Raw genomic sequence first — 17,252 nt, 5'->3', positions numbered from 1 at the left:
CTAAGATCCAGAACAAGGACGCCTTAATACTACTCATCAATCCAACAGAACAAACCGTTAGATTACAAGTCCCAAGTCTCGAAAATCTTGAATTTGAACCATATCACGAAGCGTTGGTGCGCACAATGCAGCCCTAACAGAAATCAGAATCTCAGATTGACGGGAAACGAATCTCCCAGTTGAATGAAGCCCTTCGCACAACGCATTTAAATTCGGAAGAAAAGGCTTCATTACACGAAGTTTGTCACGAATACTCTGACGTATTCTTCTTGGAAGGAGACAAGATCACAGCAACTTCAGCCGTAGCTCATGAAATACGAACACCTACGACGATTCCTCCAATTCATGTGAAACCATACCGGTTACCACAACGGCATCGTCAAGAGATCGCAGATCAAATGGATGATCTTGAACGTGAAGGGTTAATAGCACATAGTGAATCGCCTTGGAATGCACCCCTATTGGTTGTCCCAAAGAAGCCGGACATAAACGGGAAAATAAAATATCATGTTTGTGTTGACTTTCGTCGATTAAACGAAGTCACCGTAGGAGATACATTTCCGCTTCGAAACATCGTTGACATATTGGATCAGTTAGGTAGGTCCAAGTACTACACTACGCTGGATTTAGCACATGGATATCATCAGGTACCAATGAATCCACCAGACTGTGAGAAAACGGCTTTTTCCACCGACAAGGATCATTTCGAGTTCTTAAGAATGCCATTTGGTTTAAAAGGAGCACCAGGGACATTCCAAAGACTAATGAATAAGGTTCTGACAGGTTTAAATGGACATAGGGCTTAAAGGGATCTCAAAGATCATTCTCAGAAACTCACAGAAATCTTTAGCAGACTTCGTCAGTATAATTTGAAATTACAACCACTGAAGTGCGAGTTCCTTAGGAAAGAGGTCACCTACCTAGGCCACAAAATAACTGATGAAGGAGTTAAACCAGATCCTCAAAAGGTTGAAGGCGTCCAGTCCTTTCCAGTCCCAAAAAATGTCAAGGAAGTGAAGTCCTTCCTTGGACTATCAGGTTACTACAGACGATTTATACACAACTATGGACAAATTTCTAAACCATTGACAATGTTACTCTAGAAGAACGTTCCCTATAGGTGGGATGATTTATGCCAGACATCGTTTGAAACATTGAAGAACCTCCTCACTCAAGCTCCGATTCTGTAATACCCAGATTTCCAAAAGCCATTTAATTTAACGTGTGACGCAAGCAACTACGCCATAGGCTGTATACTGTCTCAAGGACATATTGGGAAGGATTTACCAATAGCTTTCGCATCACGGGCACTAAACAAGGCTGAAATCAATTACAATACTGCTTAAAAAGAACTGACTAGTATCGTATGGGGAATAAAAGTATTTAGGCCATACCTATTTGGACAACATTTTAACATAATAACGAACCATCGTGCATTAGTCTGGTTATTCAACATTACAGACCCAGGATCGCGTTTAACTCGATGGCATTTGAAACTGGAAGAATACCAATATACTATCCAGTTCAAACCCGGAGTAAATAACACGAACGCAGATGCACTGATCCGCATACATGTTGTCTCTACTAGGAGAAATACCAGATCATCAGATTTACTAGAAACTCAAGAACTATCAGACACTCCTGAACCTCAAAAACCTCCAGATCCTCAAGAAAATCAAACACATCTAGAAGAAATAGAGTTTTCAGATACTTATCCAGGATTTCTAAAAGCAGATACCGCACAGCTAGGACCAACGCTGAACGTCGAGGAGCTGATAGGAGACATATTTGAAACGGAGTTGGGAACTACTTTAGCTCATTGCGTGTCAGTAGACATGAAAATGAATAAGGGTTATAGCTTTGGAATTCAGTCGCAAATACGGACGACTCGACGAACTCCGACTCCAAAATCATTCAGTCACGGAGATCGTTTCAATACAGGAAGGAAACCGGTACATTTTCTATTTATTGACAAAATAATTATATTGGCAAAGACCATCGTATGAAAACCTATTTAAAAGTCTTCAGAATCTCAAGGTACGTTGCAAAGAACTTCAAGTTACCAAACTCGCTTGTCCTCGTTTAGGCTGCGGTTTAGATAGGCTTAAGTGGGAAACGGTACGAAAGATTATGAGATTCATCTTCCGTGACTCTCCCGTGTATATTTAAGTATACACCAAGGACGAGTTAACTGAAGACAACAAAGAGCAGATCATCAAAGAGTTTCATGAGAATCCTCTAGGAGGACACCAAAGAAACACCCGTACTTACAACAGAATATCCCAACAGTACCAATGGCAAGGCATGAGAACTCAGATCAGACAGTATATCCGGAAATGACCGACTTGCCAAGTAAATAAGACACCCAACCATACTATCAGGGAACCGATGGTAATTACGACCACAGCAGCAAAACCTTTTGAAAAGGTATTCATGGATATAGTGGACCATTACCTCAATCTTATAGTGGGAATTCATATATTTTGACCCTGTTAGATGATTTCTCAAAGTTTGCGTGGGCTTCACCTATGAAGGATCGTGAAGCCAACACTGTGTCACAGCATTTTGTAACACAATTCATATGCCTGCATGGGCAACCACAGTCACTAGTCTCAGACTGCGGAACGGAATTCCTCAGCAAAGTTTTCAAAGAGGTTTGTAAACTTCTCAAAATCTCACAGACATCTATTACACTATACCATCCACAGAGCGACGGTAATCTAGAACGTAGTCATAGGACTCTAGGCGAATATTTAAGAAATTACTCTAATAAAAATCCAAAGAATTGGGACACTTATATCCCTTACGCCATGTATTGCCACAACTCATCAGTTCATTCATCCACAGGAAACCAGCCTTATGAAGTAGTTTACGGATATCCTCTTGTTGTACCAAATTCTCTAACACGCTCCCCAGAACCTCAGTATAATTACCAAGATTATCAATTTGAGATGAAGTGACACATGCAGGAGACACATCAAATGGTAACCAAATAATAAATCGAATCGAAACTAAAATCCAAAGACCGTTATGACCAGAAAATCCAACCGCTAACGGTTAGCGTAGGAGATAAAGTTCTCGTGCAAGAGAAAGCCAGTAAGGGCAAATTAGCATCTAAATGGCTAGGACCATACCCTGTGATAGAAGTCCATACGGATTCTCCCAACGTCACTATTCTCAAACGAAATAGGCCGACGCGACTACACAGGAACTTGTTAAGATAATTCCACGAATAACTCCTAATATATTATATTAACCATAGTCATAGCTGGAAGATCGGAGACCATAGACAAGAACATCCATGTGATTACCCTCAGAAACTCGACAGGTCTCTATTTTGAATCGATAAGTCCGCTTAGAACCTCTAACACTAACTGGGATTTTGTAACATACGTCAACCTAACCACGTACGACACTAAATTTAAGACACTCCAGAATTACTTTCAGTTAACTAGTGACACATGTATACTCTTAAAAATTCAGGAAGACGAGACTTTAAATGAAGCTTGTGTCACTTTCCTGCAGACAACATACCCATTTGTCCATGAAATTGAACTTAATTTCAATTCAGTTATGAAAGTCCTAGCACCTAGTAGGAAATCCTCAGGGCATCTAACCCGACGAACGCGGGGTCTAATTAATGCGGTAGGTAGGTTAACGAATGTTCTTTTCGGTGTCTGTTCAGACGAGGACGCTGAATTCTTCTACAAGAATATCAGAAACCTTAGAGATTCAAACGAAAAATCCTTACATCTTGCCAATGAACAATTACGTGTTGTTTCATATGTTGTTCAAGACGTGAATTTTACAATTCATGACTTAGAAACAGAGTATCAGAAAACAAAATCCTATGTCGACAGACTATCCGAACAAGCAAAGCGCATGATGAATGCCATAGACATTTTAAGCGTAAAAAATAAATTTGATGAGCATACGATTACACTGACCCTTTTGTACAATCAGTTTGGACGGGAAACCCAGAATCTCCAGACTATAATTAATTTCGCGTTGAACGGATTAATGCAGACCAGTGTATATCCACCCTCTGAACTATATGATGAACTAAAGGAAATTCAACTAACGTTACCTCCGAAACTAGAACTTCCTGCATTGGAATCCCATTTAGCACTTCCCGAACTTTTCAAAGCATCTACCTTAAGCGTAATATATTCTCAACAGATCCTCATGTTTATAGCCAAAATACCGTTATTAACAAATATACCAACCTCTACCATAACATCCCTTTGCCAATAACTGTTGCACCCGGAAAAATAGTGTTAATAAAGCCGGATACCCAATATTTAGCAGTAAGTTTAAATAGTGAATTCCATTTTAGTTTAACAGAATCTCAGTACATAAATTGTAAAACATTGTTTTCTTACAAATTATGTGTAGGATTAGAATTTATGTCTAAATGTGTGAAAACAGATAATTGTGAGGTATCCTTGTACAATAATCCAGAAAAACTGTCCGACATATGTAATCTCAGATACTTGAGTATGAATACCGCCATACGGCATAAGCTCCAAAATCAAAACTCGTGGTTATATTATAGTACCCATCAGGTAGTCACGGTTACTTGTCGTCAAGACTCGTATAAAATAGTACTAACTGGTGTAGGAAAATTAGAAATCCCTGATTATTGCGTAGTCTACACCGACTACTCAATACTCACGCCGATTAGGCATTTAAGAACACAGGTTCATAAAGATTTCATACCCAAAAGTCCAAATCTAAATTATTCTATACAAATAAAGAAAATCATTGAATATCACGAACCGCAGAAAATCGGTAATCACATGTCTCATACAAATTTCAATAAATTAACTCAGGACGCTCAGGAACTAAATCAATTGGATGAATTATACAAGGATACCACTGAAAACATTTTTGTGAAACCAGAGCATCATATTGTGTTACTATATGTTATTGTAATTATTTTAGTTATCATAAGTTTGTATTTAATAATTAAATATCGATGTAACATACCGAAAATATATTTACCCGAAATTGCAGAACCTCACGTAAAAAATGAAATTGTACAGCCTCGCACGGCCTTGGCCTGCAGTCTCTCAGAATTAAATACTTGATTAAGCTTAAGAGAAAAATGGTAACTATTTAGCCACCATTTCTCAAATAAGTTGGGGGGTGTTATAAACCCATTTCATTATAGTTAATTAATTACATCATAGTATAAGCAGTTTTTATTATATATATGTATATCTGTCTATATTATTATTGTACATATGTATTCGCGTACCCGTGAAAACGAGCACGACAACAGCATAAGGCATTCCGCTGTGTGAACAGTTTTGGAGCCACAGCGGGCTGGCTGACCGTGCTCGTCCCCAAAGCACGGGTAGTTGTTGTCAAGCCAGCAGAGCATCCAGAGCATCCACAAATCCGTATATTTTTTTGTATTTAACATAGCCTTCAAATAAAGTATAGTGATTAACCACCTCACTGCGTGTTGCAATTATTTAGTTGTGTAGACGTACATAACAATACTCTCCCCCCACTAGTAGAGGCGAAAGCCTGGTATAGTTAACGGCATACCCATCCCCCCAAAGCAAATTAAGCTAAGATCGTCAACCAGTAATTCTCCAACCTTCAAGACATCAAGCTCATACAAAATTCATGGCTGCTGTCACTTGAATACGGAGAAGAACACCATTTAATCCAATTACACGGGATTCCGAATACCACTGCCGGACCGGATTAACAACAAACCCGTGTTCAGAACTCGTTGACCACACGCACAAGTCCCCCCCAAGCGCACCTGCATAGGCCACGCTACCCGTACGGGCATACGAACCGACGCCCCTTACTTGAGCGGGCCGGACGTATCCACCCGGACCTTCCCGAACTGTAAATAAACAAATCATTTCCTCCATTGTCAAGGTGGTCTCGACCCCGTGGATCATACCATACGGTCACGCGGAAGTGAACCATCATCCCCAAACCTTGCATATCAATATGTATAGAAATAAAGATACGTTAATTACCTGAAATCATCCGAGTGTTATAGTTTCTTTAACGTGGCGGAGATTTACCAACGGCGGTTCCGTTACAATAAATTTTTTCCAAACTATTTAAGTATTTGATTATTGGTTTTTTGTGAGCAGTTTTATGTTATCTATATAATCTAATATTTAAATTAGTGACACTCATATTAAAAGATAAAATTCAATTAATTTTATGTCAAATTATTTATTTTTTCCATTTCAAAAACATTTAATTTATATAAAACATAACATTTTTAGAGTATTAAAATTCTGAAATAGTTGTTTTTAGTGTATACTGTATGTACTACACGTCATTTAGTTTAAAATTAAAGAGAATATTATATAGATACCTTTATTGGCTATTACTACTATGTAATTTAAATTTTAAATTATAATTCATTTGAAGCATGTTAGTTATTCTTACTACCAATATAGCTTATAAATGTGCATTGAGTGACAATTATACATGACACTTGATGAGATTTTATTATTACAGCATTACGCTATATTATTTATTCTTGAAATAAAACAGTTTTTATATTTTATTCTTGGATAAACATATGTTCAAAGTTTCAAATTTTTAATATCACATATTTAATTCTCGATAAAACATATCTAATCAGTTACTCAACACACATTATTCATGTAGGAACCTAGACAATAAATTATTGTTATTATATTTTTATTTATTTTAGATATTTTAGTTGTCATAGATTTATAAACATCAAGTAAAATGTAAAATAATACGTTTACAGAACTTAATAACAGTTCAATACAATACAATACAGCAGAACAATTGGTACAATTATACCATAAATACCTTTTTGTTTGTTTTTGTATAGTTTTAGGAGATGGAAGAAATTAACGTGCAGGACTTGAAATTGAAGTCACTGATCGGATTTGACGGAAATCCATTGAACGGTCTAATATTGCACCCAAATGGTATCCATCTGATTTATCCACTTGGTACCAACGTTACGGCTTACAATTGGTCGACTAAGGAGCAACGATTCTTCGTAGGGCTGACCAACATTATATCGGCGGTAACAGTGTCCAACACTGGGAAATACGTTGCAGCCGGTCAGGTGAACTATATGGGTTTCAGATCGCCGATCATCATATGGAATTTCCAGACCGGTGAGGTGGTGACCAACTACGAGTCACATATGGTGCGCGTCGAGTCAGTGGCATTCTCTTGCTGCGAACAGTACTTGATGTCACTAGGAGGCATCGATGACGGTACGATAATCGTGTACGAGATTGAAAAGAAAGAGGTGTTGTGCGGTTCGTTATCTGTGAAATCAACTGCTGGCATATCGACTGTGCTCAAGGCGATGAACTCACGCAACAAGTGCTTCATAGTAGCCGGGGACAACATGCTGCGGCTGTGGACGTTGAATAAGGAGCAGAGAAATCTGCAGGGGCTAGATACGTCGTTTGCCAAGATCAAACGAAAAATCCTGTGCACCGAGGTCGACTGCCTAGATGAGTATGCATACTGCGGCACTAGCACTGGAGACGTGCTCAAGATCAAGCTGAACTTTCCGGTGGACATGGATGTGCAGAAACCATCCGTGTCGCCAACGTTGGTCGGTTGCTTCGCCAAATACCCGACCACCAGAAAAAAGCGACCACCCGGAATTACTGTTGAACTTTACAGCAAGGGAGTAACATCACTGTGGCTTTACGGAAACGACGGCACCATGATCGTGGGATCAGGAAACGGCGTCATTGAACTGGTCCGGCAAAAGATACAGCTCAAGCAGCAGCAGAAGCATTTCTCCAAAAAGGTCGAGACGCGGCTGGCCACACCTACGCACCCGCTGCTAGTGGCTGTTATGTCAGCGGACGTTGAGTCAGCTGTGACTAGCATACAGCTGATGGGCAACCACACCGTGCTGGTCGGTACAGTAAACTGTGAGCTGTTCACCGTAAGCGTAGCCACGTTCGCAGTGACACGCATGTTCACGTGTCACACGTCTGCTGTGTACGACCTTGCGTTCCCACATGACTACAGCAAGGTGTTCGCGACTGCTAGCAAGAATGATGTACGTGTCTGGTCAGTGGACACGCTCCAAGAATTGCTACGGGTAACCATCCGGAACTGCACGTGTTCTGGCGTACTCTTCTCGCACGACGGTGCACAGATTATAAGCTCCTGGAATGACGGCCGTATTCGGTCGTTCACGCCGGAAACTGGTCGGCTGCTATACACTATACACAACTGCCATAACAATGGCGTGTCTGCTATAGCCATGTGCAAGGATGGTATAAAGTTGGTGAGTGGTGGTGGTGATGGGCAGGTGCGCGTGTGGCAGGTTAACGGAACCAATGGCATCCTACTCGCGGTGCTCAAAGAGCACAAGGGTGCGGTGACGTCTATCAATCTCCACCAGCTGGACCACGAGGCGATCACGTCCAGTGCAGATGGAACGTGCATCGTGTGGGACATAGTCCGGTACACGCGGTTGTCAATAATGTTTTCGACGACCGTGTTTACAAGTGCCATGTACCACCCAAACGCTACCCAGCTGCTGACGAGTGGCACTAACCGGTATATAGGGTTCTGGGAGGCGCTCGATGGGTCGTTAATTCGCGAGATCGAAGGGTCCGCCGTGGCTGCACTTAATTCGCTTGACATCACGTCCTCAGGTTTGTTTGCCATCTAGCGCTGCTTAGTGATAAATTGAATACTTAGTTGATACCTTAATTTGTTGTGTGGTAAAACACGTAAAATAAAAATTGGTATGTCAAAACATCGTAGGTATGGGAACTAAAGAAGACGAATTTGCAATGATTATAGCTTTGGATGTAAATATTGGGTTCAATTTTTTCTTTATTTTTTTGGTTGAAAGTGCTGGGTAAGTTATCCTAATAAAATCTGAGAAATGTCATTTTCATGGTTTATATTTTAAGATCATATATCTGATTGTGATTTTGATTAATTTGAATAAAATTGTCACAAAACACTATTATTGTGAATATCAAGGGTTAAAAAGCGGGAAAATGGATGTCGCTCTGCTGTACAGTAGGTTACAAGTGGGGTTACTGTAATGGATGGAATTAAATTTGAATCCAATGATATTATATCATTGTATACGAAAAACGATTCTGAGCGAAGATGGTTTATCTGTCTAGGATATATTATAGATTATTAAACATTTTCAAATCTTAGATTTAAAAAGAAAAAGCGAGTAAGTCGAGGATGTCGCTCTGCTGTACAGTAGGTTACTGTAATGGATGGGATTAAATTTGAATGCAATGATAGGTATCATTGTATACGAAAAACGATTCTGAACGTAGATGATTTGTCAGTCTAGGATATATTATATTTAAATATTGTCATATATTCTATTTTGAAACAAATATTTTATTTTTCAATTAAGACGCATTTTGCATAAGGCATGGTTAATCGATTAATGTAGTTATCATGTAGTTATCATAATTCATAATACCTTATATATACGAATACCTGGTTTGAGGATAAATCGTTATCATTACGCGATTCCATAAAAATTTAAAACTTGAACGCTCAAAACATTTTTCCTATAATGACGCTTCAAATTTTCTCTATAGCTATTTGAAGCAAAACTTTTGGAAAACTTGGTGTTAAATTTTATCCAGCGACACGGTAGTGTCGCGAGCTAAGTAAAAAAAAAAGGAAGGCGAAGCACTCGACCGTGTATATATACAGAAACCTAAACATTCCCATTTAACACGTGTTAATATTTTGGTATTCTTTATTAAAGGCTGTAGGTCTAATAAATGAACCAAATAGTTAGAATGAGATATCAATCGATCGAGAAAATCATAGGCTACGTGCTTTTATAATTTTAAATAGAATCGGTTGAATAGTATTTTAGTTATGATCAAAAAACTGTGGATATTTAAGTGATCATTTTATATTACTTTCGCCGCCGGCTGCCGTATTAAACGCGTCATGTTGACGGGACGAGTGAGAGGATTCTTGCGACGGCGGCGTGTGTCTCCCACTACTATTGCTTCCCCCCACCGCTAGACACATACAACATACTAACACGCGAACATGGTCCACAATCGCTTATCAGTTATCGGTATCGGTGCATTCTGTTTTCGTAATTTGAAATTTCGTTCTTTCGTCTCGCGTCCTGCGTACGAGCTTGTTGTCGGCGTTATTGTCTCGTGTCCATAATATTATTATTCAATGCACGTGGTATCACCAAACCTAACCGTATCGACTATCTATCATTTTCCATTGAGCATTTTATTGTTAAATAATATATAGTCGTTATAATAATAATTATTATTATAACAGTCTTTATTATAATTTATAATACTTTATTGTGACTGTCTTCATATTTGTGTCGAATTGTGTCTACATTAAAAATGGTAACTTAACTCCAAAAGGCGCGAGATATGAGGAAAAAAAATATCAGGAGTCTACTCAATCTAAAATCGTAGTTGAAAGTTATAATAGTACTACTATTAAACAGTGCAGTATTAACACGGTACATGAAGTACCACTAAAAAGAAAGAATCCAAAATCCAAACAGTTATTTCCATTTTATTAAATATTGAAAAATGTGCCAATAGATCAATTGGTAAATTAAAAATGCCTCTGGTTCAAGGTAGGTGTGCAGATAGAGTATTAAAATGGGTGCTGAAGTATAGGAAACAAAATGTACTTTTGTACAGAACGATATGTTTAAACATCTTAAAAAAATTATAAATAAGACATTACATCATAATAATGGAAAAAAAAATAAAAAATATCTTGACCCTAATAAAAACTAATGATATCTCAACAAAAACACTACGTCAACTCCGTGTAAAAAAACGCTAAGTAAAAAAAAAAAATATATAAATGCAATAAAATGTGTGATATAAGGTGGAATCTAAGTAAATAGTTTAATGAATAAAATGTATGTATAAATAATTAATTCAAATTTAATAAAAATTGTTTATTTATATTAATTTATAATATGAATTATTTTAACTCAAATTGATCCAATTTTGGTTTACTTGGCCGGAAGATTCAGTCTAAAAAATGTATAGCCAAGTACTAATAGTTTATGTAATAAATAATGAAAGCACCATTACAATAAATAAATTGTTTCCGGCTAAGTAAACCAAAAATGGATCAATTTGAGTTAAAATAATTCATATTATAAATTAATATAAATAACCAATTTTTATTAAATTTGAATTAATTATTTATACATACATTTTATTCATTAAACTATTTACTTAGATTCCACCTTATATCACACATTTTATTGCATTTATATATTTTTTTTTTTTACTTAGCGTTTTTTTACACGGAGTTGACGTAGTGTTTTTGTTGAGATAACCTTAGATATAAATACAAACAATATTATACATTTTGAAGTACAAAATAATTTACAAATATTCATGGTTTTGACGAATTTTTGTCAATATTTGAAATTCAAATTCTAATAAAAATTTAATTTGAATTTCCGGTGGACATTTTTTTTGTGATAAAGATAGACAAATTTGTAAGGAATCTTGTATTAAATTTTCAAATCTTAGATTTAAAAAACAAATTTTTTATGAATTTCTAGCTTATAATAATTTGCGAATTTTTGTGATTTTTACGTATGTTGTAAAAATTTAAATTTATATGCTTGTAAAAATAAAATGTGACTATATCTTGTATTTTTCAACTGCTATTGTAAAAATATTTTAGGAGCCTTGTATTAAATTATCAATATTTTCTACCCAAAAAAATTTTTTTATCGATTTTAATAAAAAAAAAACTAATAATGATTGAAAATTGCATATACCTATAAATATTTTAACTTAAGTCAATTTTTTTTAAAAATTTCATGGTGGATAGAACATAGGTACTTATATAAACATTCGGCGAAAATTGCATGTCAATGGTCATTCGTTTTAATGTTACACAAAAAATCAAAATCGAATTTCCTGTTTTTCCGTTAATTTTTAGTTTGTTTATCCCGATTATTTAGAAAAATACTAAGAATTTTTTACTTTTGATCCCCCAAAGTATCAACAAGATTCACTTTCTGATTTAACAAGGTACTGAAGCTAAAATTCGAAGCATTTTTACTGCCCCAAACCGTAATGATAAACACAAAAAAAAAATATTCATGGTTTTGACGAATTTTTGTCAATATTTGAACTTCAAATGCTAATAAAAAAAAATTGTGCCTATATATTCTTATAATTTTTTATTCACTATAAGAATAACTTTTGAGGAACATTGTATTAAATTTTCAAGTATTTTGATAGGGCCAAAAAAATTTTATCGACACTTCAAAAAAATTTTTTTGGACAAATTGAAAATTTCAGTCGTCTATAAATATCTCAAAAAAAGTCAAAATATTTTAAAAATTAAATCATGTAAAAAAAACGCCAACCTAAATAACTGATAAAATTTTCAAGTATCTACGACTTATACTTTTTGAATAATAACAAATATTTAAAATCGTTTGAGGATAAATCGTTATCGTTACGCTATTTCGTAAAAATTTAAAATTCAAATGCACTTAAAATTTTTCCTATAATGGTGCTTCGAGTTTTCTCTATAGCTACTTGAAGAAAAACTTATGGAAAACTTAGTGTTGTATTTTCAATCCTTAGCTATAAACGCAAAAAATTTTATGATTTTTCAACTTCAAAATTACTTGCAAATTTTCGCGTTTTCGACAGATTTCGTAAAATTTTGAACTATAAACGTTTATTAGAAAAAAATTGTGACTTACGATTTTTAATTTTTTTTAGCTACAATAAGAACAACTCATAAGGAACCTTGTATTAAATTTTCATGTATTTTTGGTAGTCCAACATTTTTTTATCGACACTTCAAAAAAAAAATTCTCATGAAAATCGAAAATTTCAGTTGTCTATAAATAACTAAAAAGTAAAAAAAATCAAAATATTTGAAAATTAACTGTATATAGATATCACTAACATTAACATTTGGTGAAATTTTAAATTATTTGCAGTGATTAGTTTTTGAATTACAACCATATAAAAATATCGATTTGGTCGAAAACTGGTTTTGGGTAAAAATTCTCGTTTTTCTATCATTTTTTTTTTGTTTTTCTCGATTTTTTGAAAACTGTTGGAAAATGTTTACTTTTGACCTCTCTAATGCACCAAGGATATTCACTTTTACATCGGAAACCACCCCCAAAGTTTGAAATTGAAGGATTATTTCGACTAGTTATGCTGTACACAGACACAAAAACAAACAAACAAAAAAAAAAAACACACATCATTGTAAAATCAATACATTCATCACTTCGTTCAGAATCTAAAACTTTTATGAATTTCTAGCTTAAAATATTCTGTGAATTTTCGTGATTTTTACGTATTTTGTCAAAATTTAAAATTTGATTGCTTGTAAAAAAAATTGTGACTATGTATTTCTTTTATTTTTCAACTGCTATTGTAAAAATATTTTAAGAGCCTTGTATTAAATTTTCAAATCTTGGATATAAAAGGAAAAATTTTTATGAATTTCAAGTGTAAAATAATTTGAACATTGCCGTAATTTTTACGTATTTAGTCAAAATTTGAACTTTAAATGCTTATAAAATAAAATTGTCTGTATCTATTTCTTTTATTTTTCAACTGCTATTGTAAAAATATGTTTGGAGCCTTGTATTAAATTTTCAAATCTTAGATTTAAAATAAATTTTTTTTATGAATTTCTAGCATAAAATAATTTACGAATTTTCGTGATTTTTACATAATAATATGTTGTCAAAATTCAAACTTTAAATGCTTATAAAAAAAAATTGTGACTATGTATTTCTTTTATTTTTCAACTTCTATTGTAAAATTATGTTAGGAGCATTGTATTAAATTTTCAAATCTTAGATCTAAAAAAAAAAAAACTTTTATGAATTTCTATCTAAGATAATTTGAACATTTCCGTAATTTTTACGTATTTAGTCAAAATTTTAACTTTAAATGCTTATAAAAAAAAATCGTGCCTATGTATTTATAATCTTTTTTAACTTGTTTAATTTTTTAATTTCTAGTTTAGAATTTGCGAATTTTTGTGATTTTTACGTATTTTGTCAAAATTCAAACTTTGAATACTTATAAAAAAAAATTATGACTTTGAATTTCTTTTGTTTTTCAATTGCTATTGTAACAATATGTTAAGAACCTTGTATTAAATTTTCAAGCTTTTCTACCCAACAAATAATTTTTTATTGATATTAATTTAAAACAAAATAATAATGATCGAAAATTGCAAATACCTATGAATAGTTCAACTTAAGTTGAAAATTTTTGAAAATTGCATGGTGGTTAAAATATACTTATAAACATTCGGTGAAAATGTCATGTATCTATGTATCATTTATTTTAAAGTTACATCAAAAACCAAAATCGATTTTGTCGAAAATTGATTGTGCGTAAAATTTCCCGTTTTTCCTTTAATTTTTAGTTTGTTTTTTTGATTATTTAGAAATATATTAAGACATATTTATATTTTTTAATTTTTACCTCCAAAGTACCAACTAGATTTACTTTCTGATCGAATAAGGTACTGAAATAAAAAATCGAAGCACTTTTACTGCCCCAAAACGTGATGAAAGACAAAAAAAAAAAAACATACACCATGGTAAAATCAATACATTCATCGCTCCGCTCAGAATCTAAAATATAGTCATTTATTAAAAATATAACCATCTTATATCCAATCATTTTAGAACCAAAATTGCTGATTAGAACACTTTACTCTGATCTATGTGTATTTTATATAACTAAAAAGTTTTGAATTTAAAACTAAAATTTATACATATTAATCTATCTTTATTCAAATGATTAAACTTATTGATATTAAGGTTTACGTTAAATAGTTAAAATTTCATTCCTATGAAGTTGTAAATAATAGGTCACTGTAGTGTTGTAGATTTGGTATTTTGTTTCGCTACAATTATTATTACAGCCGCTGATTTATAAAATAACTAATGTTTTACAGAGAATACAGAATGTCCCAAAATTCATACATCATAGACAATCAATTTTTTTTGATTTATTTTTGTTGTCAAATCATTTAAAATAATATGTAATTTTAAAATTAATATAAATCTTTTCAAAATCAGTATTAACTTGTGATAAATTCACACAAATGCGATCCATCCTAGTTTTTTCTTACTTTATTGCATATATCTGTTATTTTCCAGAATATTAAAAGCTTAATCGCTTTGAATCTGACAATTTTTTCTTAATTTTTATATTTTTATGAAAAATATGACAAAGAGAATTTCAATAATTCTATGTCTTGTTCAAAAACATTTTTTTTTTTTAATTTATACCGATGAATTGGAATATTAAATTATTGTTTACAAGCCATCATAATATATAATATGTTAAATATCGGGAGTGGTTTTTGGGATTTTTGGAATGGACTGATTTCATACACACACTCACAATAATTTTATGGTTATTTGCCTGTTATACTATGGTTCACTGTAATCATACAATTCACAGGCAAGTATTTCGTGACTGGAAGTTCAGATCAGACGGTGAAGGTTTGGCTATACAACGAGGGTGTACCCACGCACGTGGGCGTGGGCCATGCGGGCGTCGTGACCAATGTAAGAGTAAGTCCGGACGGCCGGTACTTGGTAAGCACGAGCGTCGACGGAGGCATATTCCTGTGGTGTTTCCCGCATAACCCCGATAACGCGTCGTTTAGTAGCCGGTGTTCGACAGCCAGTGGTGTGAATGCGGGTGAACAGCAAACGGTTCGATCGCGACAACTGTCGCTCAAGAAGTCAATGCCAGTCCGGAAAGAGAACATCTCCGACATATCGTCAGCACAGAAAGTGATGTCGGTGTTAGGGGATGGTGGAGCCGCCGGTGACGGGGAGAAAGCAGCAGAAGCTGGTGGTGGTGCAAGAATTTGCAAATCGTCATCGTCCATTCGATGACGGGCCCGATGCAGCATCTTAACAACATTGCGAGAGAAAATGTTGTTTTTACATCCACAACCATTTCAGTGTCAGATCATATTGTCATACCAATTTTTGTTTCACTTCCCCCCCTCCATAACTAGTGAACGGATCTCCGGGTTCACTATTTGTGAAATATTACGAATGTTATGATCACAGCACAGCTTTCATTTATTAGCAATCGTTTTTTTCTTCATGCGATCAAACTATAATTTACCTATGTTATTATATTATGAAAGTATTATACATAAATCACCGATAGAGATGTGTGGAACCTCCGAACCTATTATTATTAGAAAAACATTGCATACAACTTGATCCATCTATATACCTATATTATATAATATAGTAAGAGTGAGAGAAGTTAAATAAACGTTTTAGAAAAAAAAATATAATGTACTTTAGTGCTTATTATATGGACACTACATAGAAATGTTCTCTCTCTTTTTGAAAAATGTTAATATTAGGCAACCTATGACGGGTTTAGGGCTTTTTAATTTCAGCGTAAGTTAAGTTGGGTTAATTAGTGGCGTATTTATGGAGGAGGGGTTGGGTCCCCCCATAACTTTTTTCTCTCTAAAAAAATTAAATTCTTACATATTTGCTTAACCTGATTTATGGAGAGTGCACATATTTTTTTCCCGTGAACAAAATGCTATATAAAATATAGTTTAAAATTACTTACAACAGCTAAAACAGATACATGTTCCTGCAGCATGGCTTAAAGTAATAAGTATAGAAACTATACTTTTATAGTAATGTTGTTCTGACTATGGTTTCCAAGTTAGGACTTATAAACTGAGTACCCTCCCCCCACCAAGATAAATTTGAAAATATGCCACTGAAATTAGATGTCTTAGGAAGTCTATTGGGTTTTCAGCAAGATCTAGCGTCTAGCACGACGTATTTGTGTTGTTAGTTCACAAATATGAGGTGGTGTTGAATGAGAGTTAGCATGGTAAATGGTAATTTTTAGAAATTAGTAAAATCCAAGTAGCTGATTGGATGGGTCTAGTGAAATTTTGGACGGCATCATCGATATTGTTTGATGTCTATAATCTAGTGTTGAGGTTTTATTTTGTTCTATTATTTTGCGAAACTGGGCGCAGTTCGTAAAACTATTTTTTAGGCATATTTTACTGGGCCACAAAAAAGGAAGAATATCCAAGGAAAGAAAAACTGGAATGGTTAAAACATGGGTCTAACAATTATTTATTATGTAGGTAAAGTTAAGGTAAAGTTAGCTAGAATTTTTGTCACAAAAATTTCTAAAATATTTAGACGCTTTCCGGTAAAAGTACACCAGTAT

At 34.3% G+C, this 17,252-nt stretch overlaps 1 protein-coding gene across 1 annotated transcript; it reads left to right on the top strand.

The window, feature by feature from the left end:
* The first annotated feature begins 6,856 nt into the window (after window positions 1–6,856).
* Window positions 6,857–15,922, top strand: LOC107163861 (cilia- and flagella-associated protein 52-like). The gene is made up of 2 exons (XM_015511464.2): window positions 6,857–8,657; window positions 15,480–15,922. Exons 1-2 carry the CDS (start codon window positions 6,857–6,859, stop codon window positions 15,920–15,922), a joined length of 2,244 nt encoding a protein of 747 aa, XP_015366950.2.
* Window positions 15,923–17,252: the final 1,330 nt, after the last annotated feature.

The sequence above is a fragment of the Diuraphis noxia genome, unplaced genomic scaffold, assembly GCF_037042655.1.
Source record: "Diuraphis noxia isolate RWA-SAM2 unplaced genomic scaffold, SU_Dnox_SAM2 contig0001, whole genome shotgun sequence".
Lineage (NCBI taxonomy): Eukaryota > Metazoa > Arthropoda > Insecta > Hemiptera > Aphididae > Diuraphis > Diuraphis noxia.
Note: the sequence above shows the minus strand (reverse complement) of the source record. Positions and strands in the feature narration are given on the sequence as shown.

Bases quoted from the DNA above. Each gene is read 5' to 3' on its own strand.
- LOC107163861 (XM_015511464.2), top strand. From the start codon at position 6,857: ATGGAAGAAATTAACGTGCAGGACTTGAAATTGAAGTCACTGATCGGA. The intron at 8,658-15,479 runs GTTTGTTTGCCA...TACAATTCACAG, and splicing joins GCTTGACATCACGTCCTCAG to GCAAGTATTTCGTGACTGGA.